General features: G+C 45.5%; 1 protein-coding gene across 1 annotated transcript in view; it reads right to left on the bottom strand.

Annotated features, from left to right (window-relative positions):
* The window catches only part of TENM3 (teneurin transmembrane protein 3), a 2,204,264-nt gene that overhangs the window by 252,349 nt on the left and 1,935,340 nt on the right, over positions 1-16,575 (bottom strand). Inside the window, exon 16 of the mRNA XM_039540233.1 lies at positions 15,514-15,723. Within this exon, the coding sequence (XP_039396167.1) occupies positions 15,514-15,723 (210 nt within the window). The remainder of the gene's footprint in view (positions 1-15,513; positions 15,724-16,575) is intronic.

The following is a 16,575-nucleotide window of genomic DNA, read 5'->3' as shown; positions in this document are numbered from 1 at the left end:
GATAAAATGGTTACTCACCTTCTCATAACTTTGTTCTTCAAGATGTGTTGTTCATGTCCATTCCAATCAGGTGTGTGTGCACACACATGCATGGTAGCCAGAAGATTTTTTTCCATGGGGGGGAGGGATAGCTCAGTGGTTTGAGCATTGGCCTACTAAACCCAGGGTTGTGAGTTCAATCCTTGAGGGGGCCACTTAGGGATCTGGGGCAAAAATTGGTCCTGCTAGTGAAGGCAGGGGGCTGGACTCAATGACCTTTCAAGGTCCCTTCCAGTTCTAGGAGATTGGTATATCTCCCTTTATTACCTTTTAAGTATGCCTGGAAGGTTTGGCATGCTAGCCACAATGCTCTGAACTGTCTGATGTTGATGTGGAGACCCACGTCTGCCTGAGACCAGAGGCCTTGAGTCCTGTGGTCTCCCAGCCCAAGTTAGATGCATCCATCACTAGCAACAGACACGGCTGCGGAGTGGCAAAGGGGACCCCTGAACATACCTCCTGAGGGTCGAGCCACCACAGTAGGAAGTTGAGGACTGGGCAAGGCAGGGTCATGATCCTGTCCAACCTGTCCCGGGCTGGGCGATACACTGACGCAAGCCACAACTGAAGAGTTCAAAGCCTGAGTATGACATGCTGCACCACACAGATATAGGCAGATATGTGTCCGAGCAGCTTCAGGCAGTTTCTCGCTGTGGTGGTGGTAAACTGTCCGAGGCCTCAAATGATATCGATTAAGGTCTGAAACTTTTCTTCCGGCAGGTATGCCCTGGCTTGGGTCAAGTTCAGTACTGCCCCTATAAACTTTATCCTCTGGATGGGGGACAGAGTTGATTTTGCTTCGTTTAGAAGGAGACCCAGGTTGTCGAAGGTGGCTCTGATGAATCTGACCTGAGCTTCCACTTCGGTCCTGGAGCGGCCCCTGATCAGCCAGTTGTCAAGGAACGGAAACGCCTGTACCTGGTGCCTGTGCAAGAACACGGTGCCGACTGTCATGCACTTGGTGAAGACTCGAAGTGCTGCTGACAGGCCGAATGGAAGGATGGTAAATTAGTAGTGGGTACTGTTGACCACAAACCTGAGGCACTTCCTGTGAGGCTGAGTGATTGTGATATGAAAATATGCGTCCTTCAAGTTGAGGGCGTAATACCAGTCTGCTGAATCCAGTGAGGGGATGATGGAGGCCAAGGAGACCATGTAGAACCTGAGTTTCTTCATGAACCTGTTGAGTTCTTGCAGGTCCAAGATAGGCCTGAGGCCACCTTTGGCTTTCAGTATTAGGAAATACTGGGAAGAAAAGCCCTCACACCTATGCTCCTGAGGAACCTCTTCCACTGCCCCTAGAGACAGGAGCGACTGCACCTCCTGGATAAGGAGCTGCTCATGAGAAGGGTCCCTGAAGAGGTACAGGGAAGGAGGGTGGAAAGGCGTGAGGGCACTGAATTGTATGGAGTATCCCCTCTCTACTGTGCAGAACACCTAGTGGTCCTAAGTGATATGGGACCATGCACAGTAGAAAGGGGACAATCTGGAGGAAAAGGTAAGTTTTTGTTCTGGTGCACCATCCTCAACCGCACCTTCAAAAGGCTGGTTTGAGGCTGGAAGGTGGTTTGGGTTGGCCAGAGCTCTGGCCTGAGGACAGGTGTGTTCCTGCCACTCCTATCAGCAGAACTGCCAGGAGGAGGAACAAAACCTCAGAGGAGGTTGCAGCCTAAAGTGTTTCCACTGTGTGGCAGGAATGTGCAGGCCCAAAGACCCGAGGGTGGCTCATGTGTCTTTCAGGCTATGCAGCCTCTTGTCTGTCTTTTCAAAGAAAAGAGTCACACCCTGAAACGGGAGATCCTGAATGGTCTGTTGGACCTCATAAGGGAGCCCCGAGACTTGGAGCCAGGAGCCCCTTCTCATGGCCAACCCAGTAGCCATGACCTTAGTGGTGGCATCAGCACCATCCAATGCAGCCTGGACGGAAGACCAGGAGACTAGCTTTCCCTCCTCCACCACAGCCGAGACCTCGGCTCAGGAGTCTGAAGGGAGGAGCTCCGAAAACATGGCCATTGTTGCACAGGTGTTATAAGAGTACCTGCTGATGATGGCCTGCTGGTTCGAAATATAGAGCTGAAGATCTCCTGTAGACTAGACCTTTCTCCCGACAAAGTTGAGTCATTTCGCCTCCCTGTTTTTATGGGAGGGCCCCAGGAAACCCTGCCGCTCACAATGATAAGCAGCATCCATGACTAGAGAGTTGGGAGGCAGGTGTAAGTACAAATGTTTGGACCCTTTGGAGGGCACAAAATAATGCCTCTCGTTGCACTTGGCAGTGGGTGGCAAGGAAGCTGGCGTCTGCCACAGGGTCTTGGTGGTATCCACAATAGTCTTAATAAGTGGTAGGGCAATACGAGAACGTCCTGTGGGGGTGAGGCTATCCACCATGGGATCAGCCTCCTCAACCACCTCCTCAGCCTTAATGCCCAGACCCTGAGCCGCCCTTTGCAGCAACTGTTGTCGCACCCTGTTGTCCTCAAGTGCCGAGGCTATGGCTGTGCCTGCCAATGCCTTGCCCAGAGACGAGGAGGAGGAAGCCCTTATAAGCAGCGGATGCTCCCTGCCATCAGCTCCCAAGGGGTCCCACGACTCTCAAGGGTACGTCAGTGCTGATAGAGCGTCCATCAGCACCAGGGCTGTCAATGCCGAACTCAGCATTGGTACAGGCACCAGAGACACTGATGGTACCACTGGTGGAGCCGGTGCCGAACCAGCTGCCTGAGCCGACAAAGGTAGAAGGGCAGTTGTCTGTGCCACTGTAGGTGCCAAGGCTGTCATCAATGCCAAAAATGCTGTCAGTGCCAGTGCAGCAGTCGGTGCCGAGATTGCAGTTGGCGCTGAGGTTGAAAGAGTTGCCGGTGCCGGCGATGGCACTGCAGCTGATGTCTTTGATATGTGGGTAGGTGCCAAGGCGAGCTGGGTGGTTGATGGCAGGACAAATGTGGCTGAGTCCACTGAAGACACCGCAGAGCAGTGCCTTTAGATCCCTTCCTGGCTTTGGTGAAAGGCCCAGGGGGTCCAAAATGGCCACTGTGGTGGCTTCTGATACTGCAGTAGTCATGCCTAGGGCTCTCGCCTTGACCTCTATCATTGGCTCCTATACCTCTGAGAGCGGTAGGAGTCAGACTCTGACTCTGAGGTCTCCGAGACTGAAGACCACGGATAAGCTGAGCTTCAGTGCCTTGACTGCCAAGAGCTTGGGAAGCGACTTAAGCTCTCTGTCCAAGTGGGCTGGTGCCGAAGGATGTGGAGAGGGGGAATACCTGAACATCACTGCCAGCTTCCCTCTTGACTGCACCTGGAGGTGGGATCACCAGTGCCAGAGGTTCCTCCCTCCTAGGGAGCAAGAACGGTGCCATAAGGTGAAGCAGAATCCAAGCAGCTTTGAAAGTTTCTGGTGTCGAAGGAAGCGTCAGCTGCTGGCCCGTAGGAACCAGTGAATGTGCGGGGCCCGGATTCAACTGCCTCGCCTGGGCAGGAGTTGACGCAGCCCTCACGGAGGGATCTTAAGCTGTGGCCCACTCGGGGTCTCACTTCCTTAGATTTAGCTGGAGGTGACAGACTGTCCAGCTTCATTTTCTTCTGAAGCACCAGCAAGTGAGACCGGTGCCTGCTCTTTGCTGGGCCTCGGGAGGTGCCGTGGCGGTGCTGAGAATCCCGGGACAAGTCCTTTCTTGGCACTGAAATCGATGATGGCGCCTGGGCACGCCGCGTTGACGAGGAAGTGTTAGGAGCCAGGTCCCCTGAGCCTGGGTTCAAATGGGGGCGTAGAGCCAATGAGGATCATTTTAAGACACTGCTCTCTTTCTTTAAGAGTTCTAGGGCAGAACTCATGGCAGATCTTACAGCAATCCTTTTGGTGACCCTTCCCTAGGCACCGTAAACATGAGGAGGGTAGATCGCTCTTTGGCATGTGCTTTCCGCAGACCACACAGTTTTTAAACCCCAGGGACCGCAGCATACCATGGTTCCGGGGAGTCAGAAGGGGGGTAGAAACTCCCAACAGCTCTAATCACTAACTACTAACTACTAAGATAAACGAACTATATACAAACAATTCGAGTTGAATGCGCTTGCTAAAGCAAGGGCTACGAGAAGTTTCAGCCTACTGTCACTTGCAGTAAGAAGGAACCGAGGGGGTGGCAGGTCGGTAGGGCTCTATATTGAGCATGACTCCATGGGGCGCCCAGACTGACCCGAGGGATGCGGCTATGGGAAAAATCTTCCTGCTACCATGCGCGCATGCACACATCTGATTGGAATTGACATGAACAAGCACTCAAAGAAGAACTGGAGGATCTTCCACCCACTTCAGTAGATCTTGAAATTATCTATAGTCGTCAGGAAGCGATGATGCAACTGCCTCATCGGCAGATGAAGATGACAACTCTATCTGAGTGAGTGGCTCCACCTGAGCTGGTTCCTTCTCTTTCTCTATTAATTCTTGAGGAAGCTTGGGATCTTCTCTGTACGGGGAGGGCTGTCTTTACTCCTGATGGGAATGTATGGATTCAGGATGTTGCACTAATGGATTATATGGGACCCAGTAAAGCCTGTGTGGGGGGTCAATTGGAAATTGGGGAGTCCTCCTGATGGAGGGTGCCACTCGTCCTGAAGAGCATAGTCCTTATGCAAGTGGAATAGTGCTCACAAAACTCTGGATCCTCTGTCTGGTCTGACCCCTTGCCACACTGGGAGTAGTGATGCTCTCCTACTGGCGTCCTACTGAGAGGATGAGGCTTTGAAGACTCTGGGTGGTGGTATCAGTACCAGAGTCTCATTATGCCTGGCTGGTAGATGGTATGGTGAGTGGTTCTCTCTCATGCACGCCCTAGACCACTGGTATGGACATCTCCCTGGTTAAGATCAATTCCGACAAACAGGGGCTTTGGGTTCATGTACATGACAGTGTCCTCATGGGTGGAGTATCTATCTCCTGATGCAAGTATCTATCTCCTGTACTTCTTTCTGTAGCACCAGCAGCATCATATTGTTACAGTGTTCAGTACCAACAATCCCTTTTCATGTCTCATTGGTACCCACAAAGTCAGAGGGATTCTCTGTCATTTTTCCCTCACTAGTATTGGGGACAGTCCTGCTCCTGTGATTAATGTCAGTTTCAGGGTGCTCATGCTCTTCAGAGCCAAGAGAAGAGTACCATACTCCTTGTGTGCACCCTGAACAGGAGTGTCAGGAGCTGCATGTCACCCAACTTAATGGGTGTCAGAGAGGAAATCAACATTTTGGATAAGGGATTTCTAATTTCTTGTGAGAGTGTTTCCAACCCTCCTTAGGACCCCATTTGGAGTTGTTATTTCCTCTACTCCTACCAATCCCAGAGCCAGAGACCATCATGCTTGTAGGGGCACTTCTCAGTACCTCTGCCCAATGTACAGGGTATGGGTGGTGTCTGATGGACCTGAATTGGACTGGGGCCTCATAGCATGATCCATGAGGAATCTTCAAAGCCTACACTCACAAGCTTGGCGGGCTTGCCTTGGAATGGATCAGCAAATGATGCATTTTGAGAGGATGTGGGCTTCCCCAAGGCAGCAGAGGCACTTACTGTGGCCTTTGCTGACCAGAAGGGCCTGAGGGCAGGACACAATTCTTGAATCCCAGGATTCTGGCATACTAGGTGCCACTAAGTGGGGAAAGTGATTGGCAAAGCCCCAAACTATTAAAAAACACTAACTATCTAACAAGTATTTATCTAAAACCTATTTATAGATAATTATACGTTTGAAGAACACGGGCTAAAACTGCGGACACTAAGGATGTTCCAGCTCAGATTACAGGTGGTAGAAAAACTGGAGAGGCAGTTGGTCTGCAATATCCTTTGTGCCCTCAGTTCAGAGCACAAGGAGGAGAAGGGCGCAGGTGTGGACAAACAGACACTGCTAGCAAAAATCTTCCAGCCTCAGGCACATAGAGCACATGTGCACCTAGAGTTATATACACACAGGGACCATCACTCAAAGGAGAAACATTCATTTAACTTTAAATCCAATGGGACTTAAACATATGTTTAAAGTTAAACATGTGTCTAAAAGTGCTTTGCTGAACTGGGATGGTTTGCTAAATTGGGGCCTATCTTACTTTGAACATGCCCATAGCAATTTAATTTTATTTCCTCTCTACTTTCCTCTCAGTTTAGTACCATATGCAAATTTTATCTTTAACCTCTTTCTGCTGCATATGGTCAAGGAATATGATTTGTACTTTACACCAATCCCCACAGTGTCCCATTAAACTCCTTTCCTAAACTCAATACATTGCTGTTTATGATTTCCCTTTATTTTCTCCTGGAGTCAATTTTCAGTCTTTGTGACTCATATGTAAGACAACTGGAATTAATGTTTTAAATACTCTGTAGTACTTTGCAGTGCATGTGCCATGATTCTACTATCATGATGGTTGCACAGTCACTACATGCAGGACAAATCATATTGATTCTATGTCCATTTTTTTCTCCAGTGCTTGTTAATTATAAGAGTTTAATGATCACAGCCCTTGTCACAGCTGGTTGTAAATTCAAACATAAGTTTTAAAGGTCTATTTTTTTATTTTCTCAAACAACAATAGATTTCATATTTGAAAGCCCAAATGTAACTATTTTTTCCCCCTAGGGGATATGTAAACACAGGAGGAAGATTTAAATTTTGGACTGACAGCCATAGCTCTCCTTTTAAAAGTACTTTGAAGACACTAAGCTATTCCACAACAACTCTACTACAAAGCAAAGAACAGTCTTTGCTAAATCTGACTGCTGGTGTCCATCCTGAATAACGCGGCTGTGTGCTGGGGAGATTTGCAAGAAACCAGGGGAAAGGAATCTTTCCTCACAAATCTAGAGGGCAACAACTGAGTCACTCAGCGTTTGAGCAGCCTTTCCTTGCTACTGCACTTTCATTTTGTGGGCTGAGGAAGGAATGGTGAATTCCTTAGATCTTTCACTGTTAGGGCTGCAGATTTGTCACAGCATTTTTTTTTAAATCAAAAAATCAGAGAGTGACTGCTCCATGATTTTTGATAAAAAATGCCTTGACAAATGAGGGGGCCTGCAGCAGCACCCTTTGCCCTGGCACTCCAGCCCTAAATAGGAAGGGACATGCCAGTGGGGAAGGGGAGAGGTGCGGAGCAATCCTGCCCCACATTCACCTCGGGTATGGGCATCGGCACCTCCTGTGTTCCACAGGACTGGGCTCAGCTACCTGCTTCAAGTGACCTGGCACACAGAGCACAGCACTATTCAGGTTTGCCTGTGCTGCCCCTCTGTTGAGGCATTGAGGGAATTTCAGTGAGTGGCACTGCACTTCTGTTTGCCAGGTTGCAATGTTTTCTGGGCCCAGCCCCACAGGACACAGGAGCTGTTGCTGCAGGGTGAGTACAGGGTGGGCTTGCGCTTCAACACCCTCCTTTTCAGGACTAGCTCTCTGCATCAGGTCAGTGGGGTAACTCATGGAAATCCTTCCTACTGTAAGTCATGGACATACAGAGAAGTCTCAGACAAAATGAGTATCCGTGGCTTTTTCTACACTGTGAGAAACCTGCAGCCCTACTCATTGTGTTCTGGCTTTTCCAAGATGATCTGTATTTCAGATGAATCAGAATGCCTGTTTTGCTGCATTGCCAAATCAGGCAATGTTCTGCAGTGAGTGAGAGAGTGAGGGGGAAAAAAACCCAGGACATCATGATCCTTTTACATTTTTGTGTACTTCAGAGCCCTTAATACTGAGTAAGTCTTCATAACTTACTCTGGACAGAAGCCAAACATTGTTCCCCCATATTACAAATAAGTTCACTAAGAGGTTGCACAGGTCACTTCAGTTACAGCTGACAACTGAACTCAGGGCCAAGTATTTCAGAAGTGACTAATTATTTTGAATTATGTTGTGTTGATTGAGCAGACAAATTTACCCAAATGGTAAGCTCAACTGTAAAAAGTATGTAAAAGTTCATAAGGTGTCACAATAACTATAGTAACAAATGTTGATGGGAAAAGGTACAAAAAGGAGACAAAGACTAAATTAATCTAAACAAAAAGGCTTACTGATATAGTTCCAGGACTATGCTGAAATCATGCATGGTAAAAACAAGATGTGGAACTGGAAATTAATGAACCAAAATTGATGTGTTGGATGTTAGGCCTAACTAGTAGACAACACAATGAGGGGATGAGCTATCTCACCCATCAACTCCCTCTTTGGGTCCTTAAAAAAAGACTTTGGGGAAGAATACAAAATAACAGACAGAAAAACAAATAGAGGCTACCAGAGTGAGCTTCCCCATCATGCCACCACCTGCATCATTTACTGGGATCCCAGGCCTTTGTCATGCTGATCTTGAAAGATGTCCAGACCAGACCAGGCCCAAGAGAGGGATCCAGATGACAGTGTCACAACTATCAGATCCATCTGAATCCCAAATGCCACCTGAGATGGAATGGGATTGGATTTACAGCAGCAGCAACAGCTTCAGCTCATAGAATCATAGGACTGGAAGGGACCTTGAGAGGTCATCTAGTCCAGTCCCCTGTCCTCCTGGCAGGACTAAGTATTATCTAGACCATTCCTGACAGGTTCGTCTAATCTGCTGTTAAAAATCTCCAGTGATGGAGATTCCACAACCTTCCTAGGCAATTTATTCCAGTGCTTAACCACCCTGACAGTCAGGAAGTTGTTCCTAATGTCCAACCTAAACTTCCCTTGCTGCAATTTAAGCACACTGCTTCTTGTCCTAGCCTCAGAGGTTAAAAAGAACATTTTTTCTCCCTCCTCTTTGTAACAACCTTTTATGTACTTGAAAACTTATGTCCCCTCTCAGTCCTCTCTCCTCCAAACTAAACAAACTCAGTTTTTTCAATCTTTCCTCAGACTTTTTAGACTTTTAATCAATTTTTGTTGCTCCTCTGTGAACTTTCTCCAATTTGTCCACATCTTTTCCAAAATGTGGCACCCAGAACTGGAAAAATACTCCATTTGAGGCCTAATCAGCGTGGAGTAGAGTGGAAGAATTACTTCTCATGACTTGCTTACAACACTTCTGCTAATACAGCCCAGAATGATGTTTGCTTTTTTGCAACAGCGTTTTACTGTTGACTCATATTTAGCTTGTGATCCACTATGACCCGCAGATCCCTTTTGGCAGTACTCCTTCCTAGGCAGTCATTTCCCATTTTGTACGTATGTAACTGATTGTTCCTTCTTAAGTGGAGTACTTTGCATTTGTCCTTACTGAATTTCACCCTATTTACTTCAGACCATTTTTCTAGTTTGTCCATATCATTCTGAATTTTAATCCTATCCTCCAAAACTCTTGCAATCCCTCCCAACTTGGTATCATCCACAAACTTTATAAATGAACTCTCTATACCTTTATCTAAATCATTGAAGAAGATATTGAACAAAGCTGATCCCCAAACAGCATGTGCCTACTTTATAGTAGCTCCATCATTTCCCTAGTTTGTTTATGAGGAGATCATGCAAGACAGTATCAAAAGCCTTACTCAAGTCAAAATGTACCACATATATCATTTCCACTCTCACATCCACAAGGCTTGTTACTCTCTCAAAGAAAGCTATTAGGTTGTTTGACATGATTTGTTCTTGAATCCATGCTGACTTACTTATCACCTTATTATCTTCTAGTTATTTGCAAACTGATTGCTTAATTATTTGCTCCATTGTTTTTTTGGGTACCGAAGTGAAGCTGACTAGTCTGTATTTCCCGGGTTGTCCTTATTTCCCTTTTTCACAGATGGGCACTATATTCGCCCTTTCCCAGTCCTCTGGACTCTTCCAGTGAGTTTTCAAAGATAATTGTTAATGGCTCAGATATCTCCTCAGCCAGCTTGAGTATTCTAGGATGTTTTCATCAGGTCCTGGTGACTTGAAGACATCTAACTTGTCTAAGTAATTTTTAACTTGTTCTTTCCCTATTTTAGCCTTTGATCCTACCTCATTTTCACTGGCATTCACTATCTTAGATGTTCAATCACTATTAGCCTTTTTGGTGAAAACAAACAAAAAAGTCATTAAGCACTTCTGCCATTTCTGTTATTGTTTCCTGCCCCTCTTCCCCCATTAAGTAACGGGCCTATTCTGTCCTTGGTCTTCCTCTTGCTTCTAATGTACACTCAGTTATCTTCTTCTCTTTTTCCCAAAAGGACAGTTATGACCAGCTTTGTTACCATCTAAGAGACTTTCAAACAAGGGTTTTTCTTCTCTTCTAAATCTATCTCCAGTTAAAGGGAACGAAAAATTTTGTTAAAATGAAAGCTTTACTTAGTAGTTTATATTTCAAATGCTTTCATGTTTTCCCTTCTTTTCTGTATCTTTAACAAAAAGGTTAAAAGGATGTGTTTGCCATGGTACTAAGTAGCTTGAGATCTCTATATACCAAACCCTGAACCTTGTTTAACAGTACTTAATGTTGGACACGACTAGGTTATGTTAACATTTTTGGGCCCCGAAATCCAATTAATACAACAATGCCTTAATTTTTGCTTGGTCAACTTGAGATAGTTTTAAAGGGACTAATTTTCAGAAAGCATTCAGCTTCCAGATTCTGAAAATCAGACCTCTCTGAAATGTCTCAAGTTGAGCACCCAAAAATTATAGCACCCAAAATTACTATTACTTTTGAAAATCTTGAACCACATCACTAATATAGCAGCTCTAGCTCTTATCTACTCAGGCACACTGCCTTTCCAAGGGAAGGTGCAAAAATCTATGCTTTGCTATCCTGTCTCTAACCAACTATTGCTCTAACCCAGGAGTCGGCAATCTTTGAGAAGTGGTATGCCAAGTCTTCATTTATTTACTGTAATTTAAGGTTTTGAGTGCCAGTAATACATTTTACATTTACAGGGGCTGGCGGGCAGAACCCCAGACTGGCAGTGGGGTTGGCAGACGGAACCCCAGACCGGCAGCAGGCTGAGCTGCTCAGCCCGCTGCCGGTTTGGGGTCCCTTCTGCCAGGCCCTACCAGCCAGGGTCCCGGCTGCTGGCCCTGCTCAGCCTGCTGCCAACTCGGGGTTCTGTCCATCCAGGCCGACAGCAGGCTGAGTGGGGCCGAGACCCTGGCTGGCAGCAGAGTGCCACTAAAAAAATCAGCTCGCGTGCCGGCTTTGGCACATGTGCTGCAGGTTTCCAACCCCTACTCTAACCACACCACCACACTTCCCTCAGAACCAGGAACAGAACTTAGTATTTCTGCTCTGTAACATTCTACTGACATCTAGTAAATAGGTCTATAGCTAACTGGGACAGCATGTGTCAAGTTCCCCTCTAGTCCACATAGACAGTAACAGTTATTCCTTGAGCTCAAATGGTCAATGTCAAGCTGACGCACTGTAGGTTTGGATATCAAGCCCTTCTAATCACCCACTTGGGGTGGATCCTCATTGCTGTGCATGATAGAATTTGTTTTTCAAGTTTGCTGATTTTAAAAACTGGTTTAATTCATACACTAAAAAACCCATTAAAACTCAGTTTTATAGTTTACAACCATTATGTTCTATTTATTATGGCATGATGAACAAGCAAACTCAGGTGTTCTGCATTTTGATCATCACATATTTTGATTACTTATGTCATACATTGGTAGGCTTGAGAGATGGGAGGTATGGAATGATGTGCTTTGGAGTTACTGCCCCCACTCTCACCACACAGCCATCTTACATATTTGGTTACAGGGATACACCTTAGAATCACAGAATCATAGAACTGGAAGGGAGCTTAAGAGGTCATCTAGTCCAGACACCTGCACTCAAGGCAGGACTAAGTACTATCTAGACCGGGGCAGGCAATCTTTTTGGCCTGAGGGCCGCATCGGGTTTCCAAAAGTGTATGGAGGGCTGGTTAGGGGAGGCTGTGCCTCCCCAAACAGCCAGTCATGGCCTGGCCCCCACCTCCTATCCGACCCCCCTGCTTCTCACCCCCTGAAAACCTCCCCGTTCCCTGACAGCCCCCCCCCCAGGACCCCTACCCCATCCACCCCCCCCCGTTCCCTGTCCCTGCCCCTGGACCCCCCGCCCCTGGCTGCCCCCCCGCCGCCCCATTCAACCCCTCATTCCTGACTGCCCCGGAACCCCTGCCCCTGACTGACCCCACTGCTCCATCCAACCCCCTCTCCTTCCTTCCTTCCGAACCCCATTCAACTCCCCGTTCCCCGCCCACTGACCGCCCCGCCCCCAATCCAGACCCCCCACCCCCAGCCCACCACCTCGAGCTCCCCTGCCCTCTATGCAACCCCCCCTGCTCCCTGCCTGGAGCACCAGTGGCTGGTGGAGCTACAGCTGTGTCGCCCAGAGCAGGAGGACAGGCAGCTGCGACACCCGGCGGGAGCCAGCCACGCCACCACACAGCACAGAGCACCAGGTCAGGCCATGCTTTGCAGCCCCACCGGCCAGAGCATTGCACCGATAGCACAGTGAGCTGAGTCTGCGGAGCAGGGAGAACAGCGGGGGAGGGGCCAGGGGCTAGCCTCCCAGGCCAGGAGATCAGGGGCCGGGCAGGAGGGTCCCGCGGGCCAGATGTGGCCTGAGGGCTGTAGTTTGCCCACGTCTGATCTAGACCATCCCTGACAGGTGTTTGTACAATCAATGCTTAAAAATCCCCAATTATGGAGATTCCATAACCTCCCTAGGCAATTTATTCCAGTGCTTAACCACTCTGACAGTTAGGAAGTTGTTCCTAATGTCCAACCTAAACTGCCCTTGCTGCAATTTAAGCCCATTGCTTCTTGTCCTAGCCTCAGAGGTTAAGAACAACATTTCTTTTCCCTCCTCCTTGTAACAACCTTTTATGTACTTGAAAACTGTCTCAGTCTTCTCCTCTCCAGACTAAACAAATCCAATTTTTTTCAATCTTCCCTTATAGGTCATGTTGTCTAGGCCTTTAATCGTTTTTGTTGCTCTTCTCTGGACTTTCTCCAATTTGTCCACATCTTTCCCGAAATGTGGCACCCAGAAGTGGACACAATACTCTAACTGAGGTCTAATCAGCACGGAGTAGAGCGGAAGAATTACTTCTTGTGTCTTGCTTACAATACTCCTGCTAATACATCCCAGAATGATGTTTACTTTTTTTGCAACAGCATTAAACTGTTGACTCATATTTAGCTTGTGATCCACTATGACCCCCAGAATTCCCTTTCCGCGTTACTCCTACCTAGGCAGTCAGTTCCCATTTTGTATGTATGCAACTTATTGTTCTGTCCTAAGTGGAGTACTTTGCAATTGTCCTTATTGAATTTCTTCCCATTTACTTCAGATGATTTCTCCAGTTTGTCCAGATCATTTTGAATTTTAATCCTATCCTCCAAAGCACTTGCAACTCCTCCCAGGTTGGTATTGTCCGCAAACTTTATAAGTGTACTCTCTATGCCATTATCTAAATCACTGATAAAGATATTGAATAGAACCAGACCCAGAACCGATCCCTGTGGGACTCCACTTGTTATGCCCTTCCAGCATGACTGTGAACCACTGATGATTACTCTGGGAATGATTTTCCAACCAGTTATGCACCCACCTTGTAGTAGCTCCATCTAGGTTCTATTTCACAAGTTTGTTTATGATGAGGTCATGCGAGACAGTATCTAAAGCCTTACTAAAGTCAAGATATACCACATTTACTGCTCCCCCCCACATCTACAAGGCTTGTTACCCTGTCAAAGAAAGCTATCAGGTTGGTTTGACACGATCTGTTCTTGACAAATCCATGTTTACTGTTATTTATTACCTTATTATCTTCTAGGTGTTTGCAAACTGATTGCTTAATTATTTGCTCCATTATCTTTCCGGGTACAGAAGTGAAGCTGACTGGTCTGCAATTCCCCAGGTTGTCCTTATTTCCCTTTTTATAGATGGACACTATATTTTCCCTTTTCCAGCCTTCTGGAATGTCTCCCATCTTCCATGACTTTTCAAGAATAATTGCTAATGGCTCAGATAGTTCCTCAGTCAGCTCCTTGAGTATTCTAGGATACATTTCATCAGGCCCTGGTGATCAGAAGACATCTAACTTGTCTAAGTTATTTTTCACGTGTTCTTTCCCTATTTAGACTCTGATCCTACCTCATTTTCACTGGCATTCACTATGTTAGATGTCCAATTGCCACCAATCTTCTGGGTGAAAACCAAAACAAAGAAGTCATTAAGCACTTCTGCCATTTCCACATTTTCTGTTATTGTCTTCTCCCCCATTGAGTAATGGGCCTACTCTGTCTTTGGTCTTCCTCTTGTTTCTAATGTATTTGTAGAATGTTTTCTTGTTTCCTTTTATGTCCCTTGCTAGTTTGATCTCGTTTTGTGCCTTGGCTATTGTAATTTTGTCCCTACATACTTATGTTACTTGCTTATATTCATCCTTTGTAATTTGACCGAGTTTCCACTTTTTGTAGGACATTTTTTTTTAGTTGTAGTTCATTGAAGATCTCCTGGTTAAGCCAGGTTAAGGGTGGTCTCTTGGCATACTTCCTAACTTTCCTATGGAGTGGGATAATTTGCTCTTGTGCCCTTACTAATGTTTCTGAAAAACTGCCAACTGTCTTTAATCGTTTTTCCCCTTAGACTTGCTTCCCATGGGATTTTACCTACCAATTCCCTGAGTTTGCTAAAATCTGCCTTCCTGTCTTTATTGTGCTGTTCTTCCTCCTACCATTGCTTAGAATCATGAACTCTACCATTTCATGATCACTTTCATCCAAGTTGCCTTCCACTTTCAAATTCTCCACCAGTTCCTCCGTATTTGTCAAATTAAATCTAGAACAGCATCCCCCCGAGTAGCTTTCTCCACCTTCTGAAATAAAAAATTGTCTCCAATACATTCCAAGAACTTTTTGGATAATCTATGCCCTGCTGTATTATTTTTCCAACAGATGTCTGGGTAGTTGAAGACCCCCATCACTACCAAGTCCTGTGATTTGGATGATTTTGTTAGTTGTTTAAAAAAAAGCCTCATTCATCTTAACAGAGGGTGTTCCAAGGCTGCATGAGTTCCACAAATCCTGCCTTTCTGGGCAGTAAAACCATATCAGCTCCAATGTGTCTGGGACCTCTGCATTTGGAGAAGTTAGTCAGTAGGACATACCCCCAAAATGTTGAAGCTAAATACGTCAGTTTAACAAACTTCAGCTTATCATTTGAAAAGAACCATAAATGTAGGGTAGTCAGACCTCCACTGTGAGTTATAATACACAATATACAATTAGTGGTTACTGCTGTATGTGATTACTACTTCTAAAATAACTTAGATAAACTACTTTCATCTTATATACCACATAAGGTCAATTTCTACTCTTGCTTATTCTGCATTCTTGAAAGTACACATTCACTTGTGAAAATTAAGATAAATAAATTTAAAATATTGAGTGATTTTAATTTCCTTCACTTGTATCAGATTGCTTTGTAACAAGATGGAAAATAAAAAAGTGCATTCAAACTATGGACAAGTTGTCCTCTTCTTACCATGATCTGGGGGACAAACTGAAACAGTACCAGTCTGTACTAGATAAGTGCTGGCAGTATAGTCCTCATCTGTATCAGAGTCCTGAACTGGCTGGATGGCATTAGTACTTAGCAACCACCTCTGGTTGTCATGGAGATTGGGTGATGGAGGAAGGGAATGTAAATGTTCAATGACGGATGGACTAGATGAAGAGGATGGCATGGGAGGACCTATGGAAAAATAAAAATAAAATACTTTAAAATATGGGTCAGGATATCACATGAGAGATAAATAAAATCCTTTCTACATCATTGAAAGGAAAGTCATTTATTAAAACAATGAAAACAGGGTAGGCAAAAAAATATATTACTGAAGCATGCAATACAAATGTTTTTAAAGCTTAAAATGTCACAATGTAAGGTTCTGATTTTGTGATCACCCACTACTGCAAGTAGTAACACAGGGAATCCTCTTGAATATGCTGAGTAGTAGATGAGAGGAGGCTCAGGTCCCAAGTAACTAATTATGTATAAAAAGGTCTGGTTTTCCAGCATTTGCAAAAGAAATTATTTTCTACTCTTTTAAACTGACTTTTGTTTTATAAGGGCACTGTAACAGCCAGAGGGCCTAAAAAGTAAAACTAATGGTTCTGCTTTGGGTTGAGGAAATGAATATTTATGTCATGCAAGCACACACATATTGCAACATCCCTCCATTCTGCATGTCTGCTCTGCTTTTGTAGGTGGGCAGGCAGAATGAAAGCATTCAGAAATCAGGATTCTTGTACATTTCAGAGCAGGATTCCTATATCCGAAAAGCCCCACCTCATTTTAATGGAAAAGACAGGCATGAGTGGAGAGACAGCATGAAGTGTTATGCTTGAGATCACAGATATGCAGAAATCCAGAACTATGGGTTTGTAATACATGAATTGCCACTGATGAGAAGCTAGGATTTTAGCTAGGATTTTTAACAATGTAAGGGGGAGGAATTATAGCTTTTTTCAAAACACAAATGCCAATTAAAAGGAAAACAAACATTAACTTTTAAAATCAGTGAAATGTTGGGCCTATCAAACTTCG

Source organism: Mauremys reevesii, linkage group 5 (genome assembly GCF_016161935.1).
Source record: "Mauremys reevesii isolate NIE-2019 linkage group 5, ASM1616193v1, whole genome shotgun sequence".
In the NCBI taxonomy this organism is placed as follows: domain Eukaryota; kingdom Metazoa; phylum Chordata; order Testudines; family Geoemydidae; genus Mauremys; species Mauremys reevesii.
Note: the sequence above shows the minus strand (reverse complement) of the source record. Positions and strands in the feature narration are given on the sequence as shown.